Source organism: Salmo salar, chromosome ssa24, assembly GCF_905237065.1.
Source record: "Salmo salar chromosome ssa24, Ssal_v3.1, whole genome shotgun sequence".
Classification (NCBI taxonomy): domain Eukaryota; kingdom Metazoa; phylum Chordata; class Actinopteri; order Salmoniformes; family Salmonidae; genus Salmo; species Salmo salar.
Window position 1 is genome coordinate 3,015,352 of NC_059465.1, and position 20,979 is coordinate 3,036,330.

General features: G+C 42.1%; 1 protein-coding gene across 1 annotated transcript in view; it reads left to right on the forward strand.

Moving 5' to 3' along the window:
- nf2a (NF2, moesin-ezrin-radixin like (MERLIN) tumor suppressor a) overlaps window positions 1-20,105 on the forward strand; it is a 65,486-nt gene extending 45,381 nt beyond the window's left edge. The window contains exons 14-16 of the mRNA XM_014171225.2: window positions 12,437-12,555; window positions 13,721-13,880; window positions 18,064-20,105. Coding sequence (XP_014026700.1) covers window positions 12,437-12,555; window positions 13,721-13,880; window positions 18,064-18,114 — 330 coding nt within the window. The 3' untranslated portion in view covers window positions 18,115-20,105. The remainder of the gene's footprint in view (window positions 1-12,436; window positions 12,556-13,720; window positions 13,881-18,063) is intronic.
- Window positions 20,106-20,979: the final 874 nt, after the last annotated feature.

Below are 20,979 nucleotides of genomic sequence, written 5' to 3' on the forward strand. Positions count from 1 at the left end.
GGTCTGTGGACTTTTCCATGTGAATGTTAAAGTCACCAAAAATTAGAATATTATCTGCTATGACTACAAGATCCGATAGGAATTCAGGGAACTCAGTGAGGAACACTGCATATGGCCCAGGAGGCCTATAAACAGTAGCTATAAAAAGTGAGTGAGTAGGCTGCATAGATTTCATGACTAGAAGCTCAAAAGACGAAAACGTCATTGTTGTTTTTTTTTTGTAAATTGAAATTTGCTATCGTAAATGTTAGCAACACCTCCGCCTTTGCCGGATGCACGGGGGGTATGGTCACTAATGTAACCAGGGGGTGAGGCCTCATTTAACACAGTAAATTCATCAGGCTTAAGCCATGTTTCAGTCAGGCCAATCACATCAAGATTATTATCAGTGATTAGTTCATTGACTATAACTGCCTTGGAAGTGAGGGATCTAACATTAAGTAACCCAATTTTGAGATGTGAGGTATCACAATCTCTTTCAATAATGGCAGGAATGGAGGAGGTCTTTATACTAGTGAGATTGCTAAAGCGAACACCGCCATTTTTAATTTTGCCCAACCTAGATCGAGGCACAGACACGGTCTCAATGGGGAAAGCTGAGCTGACTACGCTGACTGTGCTAGTGGCAGACTCCACTAAGCTGGCAGGCTGGCTAACAGCCTGCTGCCTGGCCTGCACCCTATTTCATTGTGGAGCTAGAGGAGTTAGAGCCCTGTCTATGTTCGTAGATAAGATGAGAGCACCCCTCCAGCTAGGATGGAGTCCGTCACTCCTCAACAGGCCAGGCTTGGTCCTGTTTGTGGGTGAGTCCCAGAAAGAGGGCCAATTATCTACAAATTCTATCTTTTGGGAGGGGCAGAAAACAGTTTTCAACCAGCGATTGAGTTGTGAGACTCTGCTGTAGAGCTCATCACTCCCCCTAACTGGGAGGGGGCCAGAGACAATTAATCAATGCCGACACATCTTTCTAGCTGATTTACACGCTGAAGCTATGTTGCGCTTGGTGACCTCTGACTGTTTCATCCTAACATCGTTGGTGCCGACGTGGATAACAATATCTCTATACTCTCTACACTCGCCAGTTTTAGCTTTAGCCAGCACCGTCTTTAGATTAGCCTTAACGTCGGTAGCCCTGCCCCCTGGTAAACAGTGTATGATCGCTGGATGATTAGTTTTAAGTCTAATACTGCGGGTAATGGAGTCGCCAATGACTAGGGTTTTCAATTTGTCAGAGCTAATGGTGGGAGCCGTCGGCGTCTCAGACCCCACAACGGGAGGAGTAGAGACCAGAGAAGTCTCGGCCTCCGACTCCGACTCGCTTAATGGGGAGAACCGGTTGAAAGTTTCTGTCGGCTGAATAAGCGACACCGGTTGAGCATTCCTACAGCGTTTCCCTCCAGAAGCCATGAGAAAGATGTCCGGCTGCGGGGACCGTGCGAGGGGGTTTATACTAACGTTACTATCTGTACTTACTGGTGGCACAGACGCTGTTTCATCCTTTCCTACACTGAAATTAACCTTGCCTAACGATCGCGTCTGAAGCTGGGCTTGCAGCACAGCTATCCTTGCCGTAAGGCGATCGTTCTCCTGTATATTATAAGTACAACGACTGCAATTAGAAGGCATCATGTTAATGTTACTTAGCTTCGGCTGTTTGAAGTCCTGACGAACCATGTCCAGATAAAACCTCCGGGGTGAAAAAGTTGAATGAAAAAAGTTGAGTGAGGGAAAAAGTAAAAATATACGGTAATGAAAAAGTAAAAAACCGTCAGGTATCAAAGTAAGATCGGCAACAAAAACGCACAGCAGCGTAAACAAGTCTGCAAGTTGTGACCGGAAACAGGAAACACATCAGCTACATAACATACAGTACAGGGCCTGTATTCAAAGAGTGTCTCAGAGTAGGAGTGCTGATCTAGGTGCAGGTCTTCCCTCTTATTCATTATAATCTAAAGGTTACTCATCACTCTTACTCTGAGACACTTTATACAGTGGCTTGCGAAAGTATTCACCCCCTTTGGCATTTTTCCTATTTTGTTGCCTTACAACCTGGATTTAGAATGGATTATTTGGGGGTTTGAATCATTTGATTTATGTAACATACCTACCACTTTGAAGATGCAAAATATTTTTATTGTGAAACAAAAAAGAAATAAGACAAAAAAACTGAACTTGAGTGTGCATAACTATTCAACCCCCCAATGTCAATACTTTGTAGTGCCACCTTTTGCAGCAATTACAGCTGCAAGTCTCTTGGTATGTCTCCATGAACTTGGCACATCTAGCCACTGGGATTTTTGCCCATTCTTCAAGGCAAAACTGCTCTAGCTCCTTCAAGTTGGATGGGTTCCACTGGTGTTCCGCAATCTTTAAGTCATACCACAGATTCTCAATTGGATTGAGGTCTGGGCTTTGATTAGGCCATTCCAAGACGTTTAAATGTTTCCCCTTAAACCACTAGAGTGCTGCTTTAGCAGTATGCTTAGGGTCATTGTCCTGCTGGAAGGTGAACCTCCGTCCCAGTCTCAAATCTCTGGAAGACTGAAACAGGTTTCCATCAAGAATTTCCCTGTATTTAGCGCCATCCATCATTCCTTCAAATCTGACCAGTTTCACCATCCCATGATTCTGCATGGAATGGTGTTTTCAGGGTGATGAGAGGTGTTGGGTTTGTGCCAGACTTAGCATTTTCCTTGATGGCCAAAAAGCTACATTTTAGTCTCATCTGACCAGAGTACCTTCCATATGTTTGGGGAGTCTCACACATGCCTTTTGGCAAACACCAAATCTTTAAGCAATGGCTTTTTTCTGGCCACTCTTCTGTAAAGCCCAGCTCTTTGGCGTGTACGGCTTCAAGTGGTTCTATGGACAGATACTCCAATCTCCGCTGTGGAGCTTTGCAGCTTCTTCAGGGTTATCTTTGGTATTTTTGTTGCCTCTCTGATTAATGCCCTTCTGGTCTGTGAGTTTTGGCACGTTTGTTGTGGTGCCATATTCTTTCAAATTTTTTCAAATACGTTTTGGATATTTTTTTATAACCCAACCCTGATCTGTACTTCACAACTTTGTCACTGACCTGTTTGGAGACCTATTTGGTCTTCATGGTGCCGCTTGCTTGGTGGTGCCGCGTGCTTGGTGGTGCCGCTTGCTTGGTGGTGCCGCTTGATTGGTGGTGTTGCAGACTCTGGGGCCTTTCAGAACAGGTGTGTGTGTGTGTGTATATACTGAGATCATGAGACACTTAAATAAAGTCCACCTGTGTGCAATCTAACTAATTATGTGACTTCTGAAGGTAATTGGTTGCACCAGATCTTATTTAGGGGCTTCATAGCAAAGGTGGGGAATACATATGCACGCACTTTTTTTTAAAGAAGCAATTTTTTTTCACATCACCAATTTGGACTATTTTGTGTATGTCCATTACATGAAATCCAAATAAAAATCCTTTTAAATTACAGGTTATAATGCAACAAAATAGGAAAAACGCCAAGGGGGATGAATACTTTTGCAGGCACTGTAAATGGGTCTTTCTATAAATAAAGCGACCAATGTGACATCAGGGTCAAATTTTCCAAATGGATTGATATACACTGCTCAAAAAAATAAAGGGAACACTTAAACAACACATCCTAGATCTGAATGAAAGAAATAATCTTATTAAATACTTTTTTCTTTACATAGTTGAATGTGCTGACGACAAAATCACACAAAAATAATCAATGGAAATCCAATTTCTCAACCCATGGGGGTCTGGATTTGGAGTCACACTCAAAATTAAAGTGGAAAACCACACTACAGGCTGATCCAACTTTGATGTAATGTCCTTAAAACAAGTCAAAATCAAGCTCAGTAGTGTGTGTGGCCTCCCAGATGTGCTCAATGGATTCAGGTCTGGGGAACGGGCGGGCCAGTCCATAGCATCGATGCCTTCCTCTTGCAGGAACTGCTGACACACTCCAGCCACATGAGGTCTAGCATTGTCTTGCATTAGGAGGAACCCAGGGCCAACCGCACCAGCATATGGTCTCACAAGGGGTCTGAGGATCTCATCTCGGTACCTAATGGCAGTCAGGCTACCTCTGGCGAGCACATGGAGGGCTGTGTGGCCCCCCAAAGAAATGCCACCCCACACCATGACTGACCCACCGCCAAACCGGTCATGCTGGAGGATGTTGCAGGCAGCAGAACGTTCTCCACGGCGTCTCCAGACTCTGTCACGTCTGTCACGTGCTCAGTGTGAACCTGCTTTCATCTGTGAAGAGCACAGGGCGCCAGTGGCGAATTTGCCAATCTTGGTGTTCTCTGGCAAATGCCAAACGTCCTGCACGGTGTTGGGCTGTAAGCACAACCCACACCTGTGGACGTCGGGCCCTCATACCACCCTCATGGAGTCTGTTTCTGACCGTTTGAGCAGACACATGCACATTTGTGGCCTGCTGGAGGTCATTTTGCAGGGCTCTGGCAGTGCTTCTCCTGCTCCTCCTTGCGCAAAGGCGGAGGTAGCGGTCCTGCTGCTGGGTTGTTGCCCTCCTACGGCCTCCTCCACGTCTCCTGATGTACTGGCCTGTCTCCTGGTAGCGCCTCCATGCTCTGGACACTACGCTGACAGACACAGCAAACCTTCTTGCCACAGCTCGCGTTGATGTGCCATCCTGGATGAGCACTACCTGAGCCACTTGTGTGGGTTGTAGACTCCGTCTCATGCTACCACTAGAGTGAAAGCACCGCCAGCATTCAAAAGTGACCAAAACATCAGCCAGGAAGCATAGAAACTGAGAAGTGGTCTGTGGTCCCCACCTGCATAACCACTCCTTTATTGGGGGTGTCTTGCTAATTGCCTATAATTTCCACCTGTTGTCTATTCCATTTGCACAACAGCATGTGAAATGTATTGTCAATCAGTGTTGCTTCCTAAGTGGACAGTTTGATTTCACAGAAGTGTGATTAACTTGGAGTTACATTGTGTTGTTTAAGTGTTCCCTTTATTTTTTTGAGCAGTATACATTTAAATAGGATTTTCTTCCTGGGAAGCTCTGGCGTTATACATTTTTTTACGCTGTTGTAGCTGTTTTGCCTTCTCACAGTCTTTGCTTGAAATGTTCCTCTTTTAGTATACTACAAGCAAGGGACATCTCATGTCTGTTTTATTGTAGTTTTGTCCTTTGTTTAGTATGTCCTCAATTTTTCTCCGCTCATACATTTTTATACTGATTTATCAGGAGGTGCTGTATCACCCCTACTTCCTGCGACTATGCTTAGGCCATTATATAACTTTGAACTTGTAGCATTTTATTGTAAATACGACACACACAATCCAATCAAATGCATTAAAGTGTATTTTAAAACTGTCTAACAATGTATTCTGGCAGGCTATGTAAAATTATAATAATATCATATACTGTATATTAATCATAAAAAAAGGACAACAAGTCGGCCTATGGAATACTTTAGGAAATGTTTACCAAAAAATCTGATTTTCCCTCTCAAAATCACTTTTTATAGAAAAACAACAAACGCTTAAACTACATCAGTAGACCCACTTTGAGTAAAACAAATGTATATAGTTAGTGTAGTTCCCCTTTAATTAAATTGTGCGCCTTGCAAAAAATGCTGCAGTTCCCCTTTAATTCAACTGCACACCTTGCAATTGACTGTTTCGCTAGGGTGTTTGTTGGCTACTAGACATGTGATGGGAGTTTGCAAAATTAACGCCCACCCAATTGATACCATTCTGCCAGTTCTTTTTTAATTGCAGTCAACATTTAATTGGGAACGTTTTTTGGGAAAGCCTTTAGAAGTAAATGTTTTGTATGCACATTGCACTCGTTGCGCATGACGATGGCTCTACCACACAGACTCACTGTCCCATCACAAGTCAGCTAGCGTTCCATCGCCCATCACTTTCTCTCATGAACTTGACACTATCTGCTCAATGTAACAAATCTGCCATAAGTCAAACAGACAACTAGGCTACTGCCGTCATTGTAATCTTACCTCAAGAATCCTCAGGAATACACAGGCTATTTATCTTGACCCCGTAACAACAGACACACAAATGTTGTCAATCCTTGAGATCAACATTAATTCCCACACTTTGGATCTTGTTCAATCGCGTGCGGTATCACACAAGCTCTTTATCACTTGATTGACAGAAAAATCTTTCCTGAATCAGCTGATGTAGTGTGAGAATGTTCTCTCGTAACTAAACAGCTAGACCTCAAATGCGCGTCATACAACTATTATGGATAATTATTGAAGAACCCTGTTAATGACAGAATGGATTTTAGTTTTGTTAATCATCTTAAAGTTGCTCTTTCTGTTAGAAGCATTAGATTTTGCAATCTCCAACATTATTTTGGATATGTGTGCCCATGAATGGTTACAGTGCACTTCCGAGATCTCCATACAAAAAGTGTCCGACAGCAATATCCAGTGATTTTACAGGATCAAGTTCAATGTGTAATAAAATGTTTAAATGCTTGGAATATGATATAAAGACAAACAGTATCATAAATGTAAGGAAAGATAGGTAGTGTTTTATGTAACACGATTAATTAACATCCAATCACATTAACCGATACTCTCACACGGGAAACCTTCACTCTTGCGCAGACATGACAATTTGAAAAATAAGCCACAGGAGTATTTTGAGTGTCGGGTGCGTACTGGCGGCAGAGAAGTCAGACGCAAGAGAGCAAAACTATGTTTCCAACGGCTAAGTTCAATCATCAAAACCCACCGGATACAGAACAATAAAATAAATGGGTACATAACGTGCACAAGCACTGACAACAAACAATTACTGACAAGGACATGGGGGGGAACAGAGGGTTAAATACACAACATGTAATTGATGGAATTGGAACCAGGTGTGATGGAAGACAAGACGAAACCAATGGAAAATGAAAAGTGGATTGGCGATGGCTAGAAGGTCGGTGACGTCGAACGCCGCCCGAACAAGGAGAGGGACCGACTTCGGCGGAAGTCATGCCATTGAGCGAGAATAAAGACGACTGTCGAGTAGTAAGACATGTATAAAAGCAACAGACACCATTAATAAGAAGGGGCTTGAAGCATCTTATATGGTGAGCTATCGAGTAGCTAGGACAGGCAATCCCCATACTATTGTAGAGGACTTCATTCTTCCTGCTGCCGCGGATATGGCTGGGACAATGCTGGGGGAAAAGGCCCAAAAAACTATACAGACAATTACTTCATCAAACAACACTGTTTCACGACGCATCAATGACATGGCAGGAAATGTTTTGAAACAATTACTGCTTTGCGTACAAGCCTGTGAATTCTATGCGTTACAGCTGGATGAGTCAACAGACGTGGCGGGCCTGGTATATGTCTGTTACGTTTATGGGGGGTCAGTTAAGGAAGACATCCTCTTCTGCAAACCACTGGTAACCAGTACAACATGAGAGGATATTTTTAAAGTACTGGACAGCTTCGTGACATCAAAAGGACTTTGGTGGTCAAGATGTGTTAGTATCTGTGGTGCAAAAGCCATGACAGGGAGACCTAGTGGAGTGGTAACGCACGTGCAAAAAGTTGCTTCCGACGACCTCTTGGGTATGCTGCAGCATCCACCGAGAGGCTCTTGCTGCCAAGGGAATGCCTGATAGCTTGAAAGACGTTTTGGACACTACAGTGAAAATGGTTGACTTTGTTAAAACTTCTTATGGCTGGAATCCCGGTAACAGCCAGTGAAAGTGCAGGGCGCCAAACAACAGAAATCTCATAATTAAAATTCTTCAAACATACAAGTATTTTACACCATTTTAAAGATAAACTTGTTGTTAATCCCACCACAGTGTCCGGTTTCAAAAAGGCTTTACTACGAAAGCACACCAAACGATTATGTTAGGGCAGCAACTAGTCACAGAAAAACACAGCCATCTTTCCAGCCAAAGAGAGGAGTCACAAAAAGCAGAAATAGAGAAAAAATAAATCACTAACCTTTGATGATCTTCATCAGATGACACTCATAGGACTTCATGTTACACAACACATGTATGTTTTGTTCGATAAAGTTCATTTGTCAGATTTGAAAAAAGCTTTACCGAAAAAGCATACCATGCAATAATCTGAGTACGGCGCTCAGTCACAAAAACAAGCCATACATATATCCGCCATGTTGGAGTCAACTGAAGTCAGAAATAGCATTATAAATATTCACTTACCTTTGATGATCTTCATCAGAATGCACTCCCAGGAATCCCAGTTCCACAATAAATGTTTGTTTTGTTCGATAAAGTTCATCTTTATGTCCAAATACCTCCTTTTTGTTCGTGCCTTCAGTTCACAAATCCAAATTCACGACGCGCAGGCCAGACGAAAACTCAAATTCCATTACAGTTCGTAGAAACATGTCAAACGATGTATAGAATCAATCTTTAGGATGTTTATCATAAATATTCAATAAGGTTTCAACCGGAGAATTCCTTTGTCTTTAGAAATGCAATGGAACTCAGCTACCTCTCACGGGCGTGCACATGACTGAAGCTGGCAGACCTCTCACTCAATCAGCTCTTATTCAGCCCCACTTCACAGTAGAAGCCTCAAACAAGGTTCTAAAGACTGTTGACATCTAGTGGAAGCCTTAGGAAGTGCAATATGACCCTACAGACACTGTATATTGGATAGGCCAAGACTTGAAAAACTACAATCCTCAGATTCTTTCCCACTTCCTGGTTGGATTTTTTTCTCAGGTTTTTGCCTGCCATATGAGTTCTGTTATACTCACAGACATCATTCAAATAGTTTTAGAAACTTCAGAGTGTTTTCTATCCAAATCTAATAATATGCATATCTTAGCTTCTGGGCCTGAGTAGCAGGCAGTTTACTCTGGGCACCTTATTCATCCAAGCTACTCAATACTGCCACCCAGCCATAAGAAGTTAAAGCAAGGCCCCTGAACTCTTGTGTATTTTCTGCACTATGCACTGATATGGGCAGCGACCATGTAACGCTTTTACAACATACAGAAGTGCCCTGGTTATCAAGGGGCAAAGTATTGACACGTTTTTTTGAATTGAGAGACGAGCTTAAAGTTTTCTTTACTGACCATCATTTTCACTTGTCTGACCGCATGCATGATGACGAGTTTCTCACACGACTGGCCAATCTAGGTGATGTTTTTTCTCACCTGAATGATCTGAATCTTGGATTACAGGGACTCTCTGCAACTATATTCAATGTGCGGGACAAAATTGAGGCAATGATTAAGAAGTTGGAGCTCTTTTCTGTCTGCATTAACAAGGACAACACACAGGTCTTTCCGTCATTGAATGTTTTTTTTGTGTGCAAATGAACTCAAGCTTACAGACAATGTCAAATGTGATATAGCAAAGGACCTGGGTGAGCTGGGTTCGTTATCCCTTTCATGCCATGCCTCCAGTCCACTTACCAATATCTAAACAAGAGCGCCTCATCGAAATTGCAACGAGCAGTTCTGTGAAAATGTAATTTAATCAGAAGCCACTGCCAGTTTCTGGATAGGGCTGCGCTCAGAGTTTCTTGCCTTGGCAAATTGCACTGTTAAGACACTGATGCCCTTTGCAACCTTGTACCTATGTGAGAGTGGATTTTCGGCCCTCACTAGCATGAAAACTAAATACAAGCACAGACTGTGTGTTAAAAATGATTTAAGACAGACTCTCTCAATACAACCCAACATTGCAGAGTTGTGTGCATCCTTTCAAGCACACCATTCTCATTAACCTGGGGTGAGTTATTCACCATTTTTTATGGACAAATAAGGTTTTATATGTAAGATGGCTAAATAAATTGTCCAGTCATATGGCCAAGTGCTACAAAGAAGGACCTAGTTAAGCTGCAACTGGTCCAGAACTGAGCAGCACATTTTGCTCTTCATTGTAATCACAGGTCTTTTATCAATAGTATGCATGCCAGTCTCTCTTGGGTAAGAGTAGAGGAAAGACTGACGCATCACTTCTTGTTTTTATAAGAAAAATTGTGTTGGAAATTCCAAATTGTTTGCATAGTCAACTTACACACAGCACTGACACACACACTTACCACTAGACAAGCCACCTGGGGTCTTTTCACAGTCCCAGAACAAATTCAAGAAGACGTACAGTATTATACAGAGCCATGATTGCATGGAACTCCCTTCCATCTCATATAGCGCAAGTGAACAGCAAACCTGGTTTAAAAAAACAAATAAAGCAACACCTCACGTCACAACCCCTCTCCCCAATGTGACCTACTTGTGTGTACTAGGCTGACCTCATGTTTGGTCGATAGGCTGGTGCTCGACCAAGATTTCTTTAGTCGAGCAAGTAGCAAAAATAAGTAAAAAACCATGTACAAAACACCTGTCTGAGTCGCGCCTGTCTGAGTGGACTTATCCATTGTAGAGGCTGTGGGGATGGCACAGTCATAAGTCTAAGACATGTGCTACTGAAATTGCATATGGTTATATGGTTATGTAATAACAAAAAAATATTATTTTATAACATGCACTTTGAATAGTGGTCTCTGTCCATGGCTCTGAAAGACATCAGTGCGGGGTTGAATTGGTGACTTTTCCTAGACCATGTTGCTGTGTGCATAATAGCAAAGTTAACCAGCATATTGGTATTGAGAACAATGCGGCAGAGGTAGCAGCAGAGTTAGGAGACGAGAAAACAGCCCTTGCTTTAATTGCCTATAGAAAAGTGAGGAGAGAGGAAACCCCAACTTTATTAGGTTTATAATCAATAGAATAACTGTTATGTGCCTGGCTTTATAAATCATCCATATATATCTAAGAAAATAAGACAGATTCTGTTGCTGTAACGGCTGTCGTGAGAGAGAGTAGACCAAGGTGCAGCGGAGTTAGTGTTCATCATTGAATATTTAATAGACGAAAGAACACTATACAAAAATAAGAAAACCGACAGCCAAACAGTCCTGTCAGGTGCAAAACACTAACAGAAACAATTACCCACAAAACCCCAACGGAAAAACAGGCACTTATGTGTGACTCCCAATCAGCAACAACACTCTACAGCTGTGCCTGATTGGAAGCCACACGGCCAAAATCAATGAAACAAACCAACATAGAAAAATGGACATAGAACGCCCACCCAATGTAACACCCTGGCCTAACCAAAATAAAGAACAAAAAACCCCTCTCTATGGCCAGGGCGTTACAGTTGCCTGTTTGAGTGTTTGTTTAATATCTTACTTACTCCGTGAGCACCAAGCCTCACACATGTCGGATTAACAAATTCTGCTGTTTTTATTCTTTGCTATGTTGTAATAAAGGCTTTACACTTTTGTTAGATCAGCCTGTCTTTTATCATTTATAATTTAGTTATTGCTGTTTACACTTCCAAATAGTCAGAAATTATATTTATTATAATAATAATAACCCTATTTTTTCCCCCTTGATATCCTTCTTATTGTTATTATTATTATGATCATTATAATAAATGTCATTCTCATTATTAGGCTTAGTATAGCAGCCTGATATAACCACCATCGAGCTGCAGGCCTAAGAGCACATCCTGTTTAGTCTTAATAACAGTAACTTTTCAGTCAGAAATGGCTGTAATTATGTTGCAGCTTCAGCAACACGGACAGCGTGATACACACTGTTGATGTTCTGTGGCGCTGCAGCAGGGAGTAGAGGGCGACAAAGGGTTCTAGTCACAGTCACTCGCTGTCTTTTTTTTTTTAACACAGCGCAGCAAGTCTGAGCCAGGCCCTGCACAATCAAATCAATTGCTGTCGGACCCGCTCTAGTAATTTATGTCTTAATTATTTCATCAAACATTTCTCTTAAAGCGTCAGACAAGCTCAGGGCATATAGTTGATTTGACTAAAACACATAGGATGTGTCTATATATAGAAAAATATGTTTTAACATTTCCACCAATCGATTTGTCGAATGAACAGATTTTATTAGTCTGGGACAGCCCTACACTACATAGTTTCTTTATGTATGCAAATTGTAAAGTATTTTGTCTACTGCTTTTTTTATTATGTGTTGGACCCCAGTAAGACTAGCTGTCGCCATTAGTGTTGGCTAATGGGGATCCTAATAAAATCAATAATTCAACAGCGATGACCAATGGATTTATATTGTACAGTACTGCAGCTCTGATCCACAAGGACTGGATGTACACACGTGGCTAATGCATTCTAGGGTATTTTGCCACTGTCACCATTCTGAAGTGTGTTACGTGTGTCTGCGCTCATATCAAAGTATTCATCCGAATCTTTCACTCCATCCCTCTCTCTGTCATCCTGTTCTTCCATCTATCTTCTCCCGTCTACCTCTCTCTCTCTGTGTCACCCTGTTCTGCTGCTACTCACTATCCCCCTCTCTCATTTTATATTTTCTCTCTCTTCTCCCGTCTCCTCACACTCATTTCCCTCCCTCCCCACCCCTCTACCTCTCTTTCTCTCCTCCTCCCAGCCCTCGGCCGTCCCAGGTGATGTGATGCCTCCAGACCTGAGCTTCAGCAGAGAGAACCTGAGCTTCGACTTCAAAGACACAGACATGAAGCGCCTCTCCATGGAGATCGAGAAGGAGAAGTGCGTGACTGACCACTTCGCTCTCTCTGTCTTCTCATCCTTCTCTTTCTCTCTCTATTGCTCTCTCTCTCTTCTCTCCTCTTTCGAGAAGGATAAGTGAGTGACTGCCCACCTCGCTCCATCCTGCAGCATTAACAATTTGATATACACCACTATTACAGACTTGTCCCTCATTGTTCTATTCGTCCCCGTCTCTCTCTTGCACTCTATCTCGAGGAGCTAGCTCTCTTTCTACCTGACTTCATTACTGCCTTTCTTTCTGCCTGACTTCATTCAATCAGATGTACTTACTCTACAGTAACCTTCCCTCTCTGTCCTGTATTCACCTGTCATTTTCTTCTCTCTGTCCCTCATCTTTCTCTATATCTCTCGCTCTCACTCTTTCTCCCCCTCCTTCTCGGACTGCCTGTCTTCGTCTTTGTCAACCGCATCTCCTGCTCTTGCTCTGTCGCTGTCTCCTACTCCCTGTCTAATTCTCTCCATCTTTTAATCTCTCTTCTCCCATCTCTCAAGACGAAAAAGTGAGTCACTCACTGGCCACTCTCTCTGTCAGTTAGATACTGATTGATTGTACACATGTACAGTACACCACAGAATGAGACATGTCCCGTGTGCTCTATCAGGCATTGAGCACGGAAATGTCATGGACCATGACTCGTGGTGGTACAATGTTGATGCATTCCAGTCAGAAGCACTCATTTCATAATTAATGGATATTATAGTGTACGGAAATGTCAAAATACATTGATATTTGTTTGTAAAGATGTGGCACAAATTGTACTTGTTCATGATGTTTAAGGTATGAAAATAATGATGTAGACATGTTGTTTTATCACTATCATCTTGTTTGTATATCTATAACTTTGTTAATCAATGAAATTCAAGCAGCTATTCAAGATTTTACAACTGTTTTTATGTCATATTCATGAATCAAAATGACAGATTGTCACATGGGAAGACTAATAACTCAACAATTTTCATCTGTGGAGGTCTTGGTCAGGATTCTATTCATTAGGGCACACCGTAGCAGAACTAATTCAAAACATTGTGGAACAGAAAACGAAAAGAAAATGTTTCTTATTCTTAAGTTTGGATAATACTTTCTTGTTTCGGCCTGTATGACCCAGGTGGAGGATTGTCATTCTTATTTCTGTGGTCCTCTCAGGGTGGAGTACATGGAGAAGAGTAAGCACCTTCAAGAACAGCTGAATGAGCTGAAGACAGAGATAGAGTCTCTGAAGCTGAAGGAGCGAGAAACGCCTCTGGATATACTCCACAACGAGAACACTGAGAAGGGCACCAGCAAGCACAGCAACTTCAAAAAGGTAAGCCCTATAACTCCTCAGACAGACACACACACACACACATACATAGGATTACGTTTTACACAATCGTCATGAACACCTAACACTAAGAGAGGCACCAGCTAGCACAGCAACTTCAAAAAGGTACACCTTATAGTGATGTCTGTCGCTAACTTATCCAGTGTCAATGACACATGCATTGGTGTACAAGACCATGGTGCTCTGCTACAAGACCATGGTGCTTGCCTACGGAGCTGTGAGGGGAATGGCACCTCCGTACCTTCAGGCTCTGATCAGTCCCTACACCCAAAGAAGGGCACTGCGTTCATCCACCTCTGGCCTGCTCGCCTCCCTACCTCTGCGGAAGCACAGTTCCCGCTCAGCCCAGTCAAAACTGTTCGCTGCTCTGGCACCCCAATGGTGGAACAAGCTCCCTCACGACGCCAGGACAGCGGAGTCAATCACCACCTTCCGGAGACACCTGAAACCCCACCTCTTTAAGGAATACCTGGGATAGGATAAAGTAATCCTTCTACCCCCCCCAAAAAAAGATATAGATGTACTATTGTAAAGTGGTTGTTCCACTGGACATCATAAGGTGAATGCACCAATTTGTAAGTCGCTCTGGATAAGAGCGTCTGCTAAATGACGTAAATGTAAATGTGTATCTCACACAAACAATTGTCATACAGACTTCTCACATCACTCCTTACACACTGCTCCCACACACCTCATATAGCCTCCCACTCAAACACCACAGACTTGCATATCACACATAACCGTTAGATAACCGTCTAACTACTTTCACATAGAGATTTATTCTGCTATCATCAAGAGGAATTAACAAATTAAGCTCACAACCTGAACCGTTATCTACAACCCTCAGATTCTTCGCTAAATCTGTAAAACCAGTGAGGTGAAATGTGAGCTTTGGCACATCCATACAAAGTGCCTCTCCCTCCCCCTGCCACCCCTTCTGTCTCCGTGTGTAAAATAAACTTGTTTGAGTAGCACTAATTGATTTTAGCACTGCGATCAGTCATTGGAATGGATGGGAACACCTTGGGTGTTCTGAGCTTTAGCTGGGCTTAGTCACTGCTTGTTTAATTGAACTGGGGCCAGTGAGCAATACTCTTTGTGTTGGGGACTGAGACTGCACTGCCATTGCAGTGTGGCTCTGTGGTATGTCTATCTGTGTGTTTACCCTGAGAAAAAGAGGGGGAGGCTGTGAAGGGGTGAGGAGAAGAGAAGAAAGGGTGCAGAGGGGTTGAGAGAAGGGAGGAGGGGAGAGGTGGGAGGAGATAGGGAAGGAGGCAGAGAGGGTAATGGAGTAAAGGGAGGGAGGCCCGGAGTCGACAAAAATCAATAATTTTTTGCCTGATTAAGTTTTTCCCAAATTCTGTTTTCTCCATTTTGTTTTTCCAGGTTTCACTTTCCCCGTTTTTTGGATAATTTTCGCTCTCAAAATCACACTTATTTAATAGAAAAACAACTCAATTGGATGTTCTAAGTCCACAACAATGCTTAAATCACATCAGGAGACCACTTTTTAGGTCTGGGAACAATTTTGGACAATGTTATTTTTGGGTGTAGTTAACATTTAACTCCAGTGCAGCACCTAGCAAGAGGCTGTTGTTTAGCAGTGTTTTGGTGATGGTAGAGTTTGCAAAACAAATACCCACTGGATTAACACAAATAATCCTGATATCATTCTGCCAGGTAAGCATGGTCTACTTTGTAGTTAACATTTAATTGAGAGTTTTTGCGAAAGCCTTTCCATCTACCAGAAGAAGTGTCATTAGCATCATCGCTAACGTCTACACAAAGTACTGCACATTCACAGACGCAAGGAATTTTCGTTGCCTCTTCAGAAAGTTGCAGGAAATAACTATCACTTACCATGTTTCCTTCCACAGTTTTTATTCAAGTAACATCATACTGTATAAAAAAATCTCGACAGCTGTGATGGAAACAATTTTATAAATGCCGGCAGACACTTTTTTCGTTCGACATGGTGGGATCTTTTTGTGCCGGTAAAATGAATAATGCGAGAAATGGTGGTGGAAACACCTTTATGCGCAAATATTCATATAATAACACATATTGAAGTAAACTTGGAGTCACGCAATGATATTGTGTGTGTTCCTCCCACTACGACTCTGTAAACCATGCAGTTTATTTGGCTACAAATTAAATAAGTTATGATGAACTTCACATGGTGGGTTTGGGAAGAGTAGCTAGGAGGTAAAGATTAGGTTGATTTCCTTAGGCTGGTACACAGCTATGGACTTTGTCGTGATTGAATAGATAGAAAGTCTTTATTGATTGTTTATTGAATAACCTTTAGAGAATATTAACTGGCTCGACAAGGCTTACTTACTCACTCTTAAAACGAATATTATCTTTTTGCGAAATGGCCCGTTGTAAGTATCTGTATTAATATCAGCATGATGACTAAACAGAGGAAATGGAAAATACAATATGGTGACACACACACACGCGTTATGTTCTTCTATCCTCGTGGGGACCTAAAATGAATGTCCATTCAAAATTCTGTTTTCCCTTACCTTAACCCAAACCCTAACCTAAGCTTAAAATAGCATTTGTCCTCATGGGGACGTCCCCACGAGGGATAATTTTCCTTGTTTTACTATCCTTGTGGGGACATTTGGGGATTTTAGGTCCTCGCAAAGATAGAAGAATCTACACACGCACGCACGCACGCACACACACACACACTCTACCCTGTCAGGCCTGTGGCCAGCTAGTCTATAATCTTGGCTACCTGCCTGGTGTAAAATAAGAAGATGGTAAACAGAGACTGTGCACATCCATTTCTCTCCCTCATATTGTATATTTTGGTGAGCTTGAACACCCGTGTCTACAAATTTAGCTAACAGTTTAGCACCAATAATGTTTTCCAATCCCCCCACTCTAGTATTTAAGCTGGCAGTCCCCCTGATAAGCTGGAAACATCCAGTTTTCAGGGGGAAAAGAAGAGAGCCTGTGATGCAACTTCCACTTTTGGATGTGTGCCTACAGTCCCCAGAAGAGAACCTCCCCCGACCGTTTCTCTCTCTCGCCATGACCAGAATGTGGGGCATCCTTTCAAGTGTTTATTTTACACCTGCTACATTAGGTTGATGGGAGACAGGAGAAAATAACAGTGACTGACTGAATTAGGTTTTAGTTTGTAGAGGTATTGGGGGGGTTGTTAGGATTCTTGATGGACAAGAATTCTAACAAATTTAAGATAAGGTGATATAACTTATAATCACACATTGATATCAATGGGATATTTTTTCACAGATTTGAGTTAAAGTACATGCACAAATCTCAACTTTGGATTCATCCCGTAGTGCTTCAAACCTCCACCACTTGATATTTTTTATTTACATTTTTATTAGGATCCCCATTAGCCGACTCCAATGGCGACAGCTAGTCTTACTGGGGTCCGACACATAACGAAAAAAGACATTACAGACAAAATACTTTACAATTTACAGTACATACACACACAAAGTAGGTCACATGGGGGAGAGGCGTTGTGCCGTGCGGTACTCTCCCAAACTTCTGAGGCGGTTTTAAAATATATACCAGAGGTAGACTAGAAAGACATGTCAGTCATCGTGACTCCCTTAGATCACAGTCAGAGCTGTGTATTTGACAGGACAAGAAAATCATGCCCATTAAGTGTCCTGCAAGACGACAACGCTCTCTATTCGATTTGTTCTCCCCATAACGTCCTTTAACTTTAAAACTTGTGTTCAACTAAAGGAACCAGGAGTAAACAAGTGTCTAGATTAAGTCAGGATTCTATAAGTGTCAGCGTTCCATAAGATTATTGTCAGGATTCAATCAAAATAACAAACAATGGCTTCAACATCAACGTGTTCCGTCAGAATACTGAATGTAAATACAGACTGTCAAGAGGTGAGGAGGTACATGCAAAAGCATTGTCCTAGGTGGATAATGTCACCTCACAAACAGCCACATTGCCATCTAACAAGTCACTTCTAGTATAGAAAAACCTGTCCAAGTCTGTTTTTGTCAGTGGATATGGCACCTTAGTCTTTGCCACTTTAAAACTAACTCCAGCTGCTATTTCATGTGTGAAATAGCACTGTTGTACAGCAGTAGAACTGATCCTGGTCAGATGTGTATGGTGTTTTGGAGATCTAATTAATGTATTTTTCTCTTACAGCTAACTCTACAGAGCACCAAGACCAGAGTGGCTTACTTTGAAGAACTATAGATGTCACCAGGGACGTGTGTGTGCGTGCTTGACTGTGTGTGCGTGCTTGACTGTGTGTGTGCGTGCTTGACTGTGTGTGTGCGTGCTTGACTGTGTGTGTGCGTGCTTGACTGTGTGTGTGTGTGGCTTGACTGTGTGTGTGTGTGTGTGTGTGCTTGACTGTGTGTGTGTGTGTGTGGGGCGTGTGTGGGCGTGTGTCTGTTTGTGTGACGCGCACGTCTGTGTGCGTGCACGCATCTCTGCGTGCACGTGTGTCTTTATGAACATGTCTCTGGAGAAACTTTATCACTACAGTACATTCCATACTATGTGGCCTTTGGCTCCATTTGCTGGGAAAACCACAACTGCAGTCAAACGATGGACCACTGCCTAGGTCAAAACTAATTTAAGAACTGAAGTTTACATACTGTATAGGCCAAGAGAGACAAATCATGAGTTACACTTTAATTTACATTCCACTACTTCTTACCTGATATTTACCTTAAAATAACCAAACAATACTTACAATAACTACAGTTTGTTATTTGTGTAACATTGAAACAAACATACTATTCACCATTCACTAGCAGGTAGGTAAAGTATGTTTAATTATGTATCAGTATCCTTACCACTCAAATAAGTGCATAATGAATATTAACAGGTAAATACCACTGAAAAATTACAGTAAAATATTATCAACTCATGTATCACGTCACCTCGTCTCTGGCTGCCGTAAGTGAATTTCTGTATAGGTGTTCTCTAATACGAAGGTACCAAGTGCACTATATTCTGTTCTACCCTTTAAAAGCAGAGTGGAATAGCCTTTGAACTCAGACTGGGTGAAGATGAAGGAATGGTAAGAGTATTAATGTACAATAATCCAGTGTACATCTAGCACAGTTTTCCTGAATCCTGATCCTGGGGACCCACATCGATGCACATTTTTGTTGTTTTGCCCTAGCATTAACACACTTCATTCAACTAATCAGCTCCTCATCAATGCTTTGATTAGTTTATTCAGTTGGGCTGGGGCAAAAACTAAAATGTGTGGGGTGAACATTTTGAATCCCCATGACCAGGATTGGGAAACACTGATCTAGCCTATCGTTGGTACTTTTGGGAAAAATGTCAGGGTTATGTTTCTTTTTTAAGCTCTTTGAACAAACTTGAGTTTGCATTCCATTCTATTGTATTGCTCTAATACAGTGCACTCTGAAACAGTTTGCATATTTTGTTACATTACAGTCTACACGCAATACCCCATAATGACAGAGAAAACAGGTTTGTATAAATGTTTGCGAATGTAAATAAGGTATTTCTGTGTTTTTATTTGTAAAAGTATTCAGCCTGTTTGCTATGAGACTTGAAATTGAGCTCAGGTGCATCCTGTTTCCGTTGATCATCCTTGAGATGTTTCTACAACTTGATTGGAGTCTACCTGTGGTAAATTCAATTGATTGGACATGATTTGGAAAGGCACACACCTCTCTATATAAGGTCCCTCAGTTGACAGTGCATGTCAGAGGTTGAAGGAATTGTCCGTAGCTCTCAGACACGATTGTGTCGAGGCACCGATCTGGGAAAGGCTACCAAAAAATGTCTGCAGCATTAAAAGTCCCACAGAACACAGTGCCCTCCATCATTCTTAAATGGAAGAAGTTTGGAACCACCAAGACTTCCTAGAGCTGGCCACCCGGCCAAACTGAGCAATCAGAAGAGAAGGGCCTTGGTCAGGGAGGTGACCAAGAACCTGATGGTCACTCTGACAGCGCTCTAGAGTTCCTCAGTGGTGATGGTAAAACCTTCCAGAAGGACAACCATCTCTGGTGAAACTAAGATTAAACTCTTTGGCCCGAATGCCAAGCGTCACGTCTGCAGGAAACCTGGTACGATCCCTACGGTGAAGCATGGTGGTGGCAGCATCATGCTGTGGGGTTCAGGGACTGGGAGACTAGTCAGGATCGAGGGGAAACATGAACGGAGCAAAGTACAGAGATCCTTGATGAGAACCTACTCCAGAGTGCTCAGGAACTCAGACTGGGGTGACGGTTCACCTTCCAACAGGACAATGACCCTAAGAGCACAGCCCAGACTGCGCAGGAGTGGCTTCGGAACAAGTCTCTGAATGTCCTTGAGTGGCCCAGCCAGAGCCCGGAATTGAACCCATCGAACATCTCTGGAGAGACCTGAAAATAGCTGTGCAGCGACGCTCCCCATCCAACCTGACCGAGCTTGAGAGGATCTGCATAGAAGAATGGGAGAAACTCCCCAAATACAGCTGTGCCAAGCTTGTAGCGTCATACCCAAGAATACTTGAGGTTGTAATCACCGCCAAAGGTGCTTCAACAAAGTACCGAGTAAAGGGTCTGAATACTTAGTTGAGTTATCAAAATGAAATTAATAAAAGTTTGTCAGCATGGGGTATTGTGAGTCGATAGTTTTTTCCCCCTGAATAATTTCAGCTATTTTAGAATAAGGCTGTAACATAACAAAATGTGGAAAAGTCAAGGGATCAGAATACTTTCTGAATGCATTGTATGTGTCTTATCTGTGAAAACGGTTTATTTTCTTGTTGGCATTAAATGAGGACAGTGAACAGTGTTTTTATTTTTGAAATACTATTATTTTACATGTGTTGTAAGTTGCCTTTTTAAACACTATACTATTTTATAGAAATACTGTATGTTTGAACTGATCATCTGTGAAAAATAATTAAAATGTAAGCGAACATTTTTTTCAAGAATGACCAAGGTTGTATGAAGCCTGATTTTGTCAATGACTAACAACAATAGCCTGCTAAAACTGTCTTCTTCCCCTCTGCACACAAACAGAGAAAATGTTATCCACACCACTCTGAAAATAACATTATACTTTTGGAATGAATAA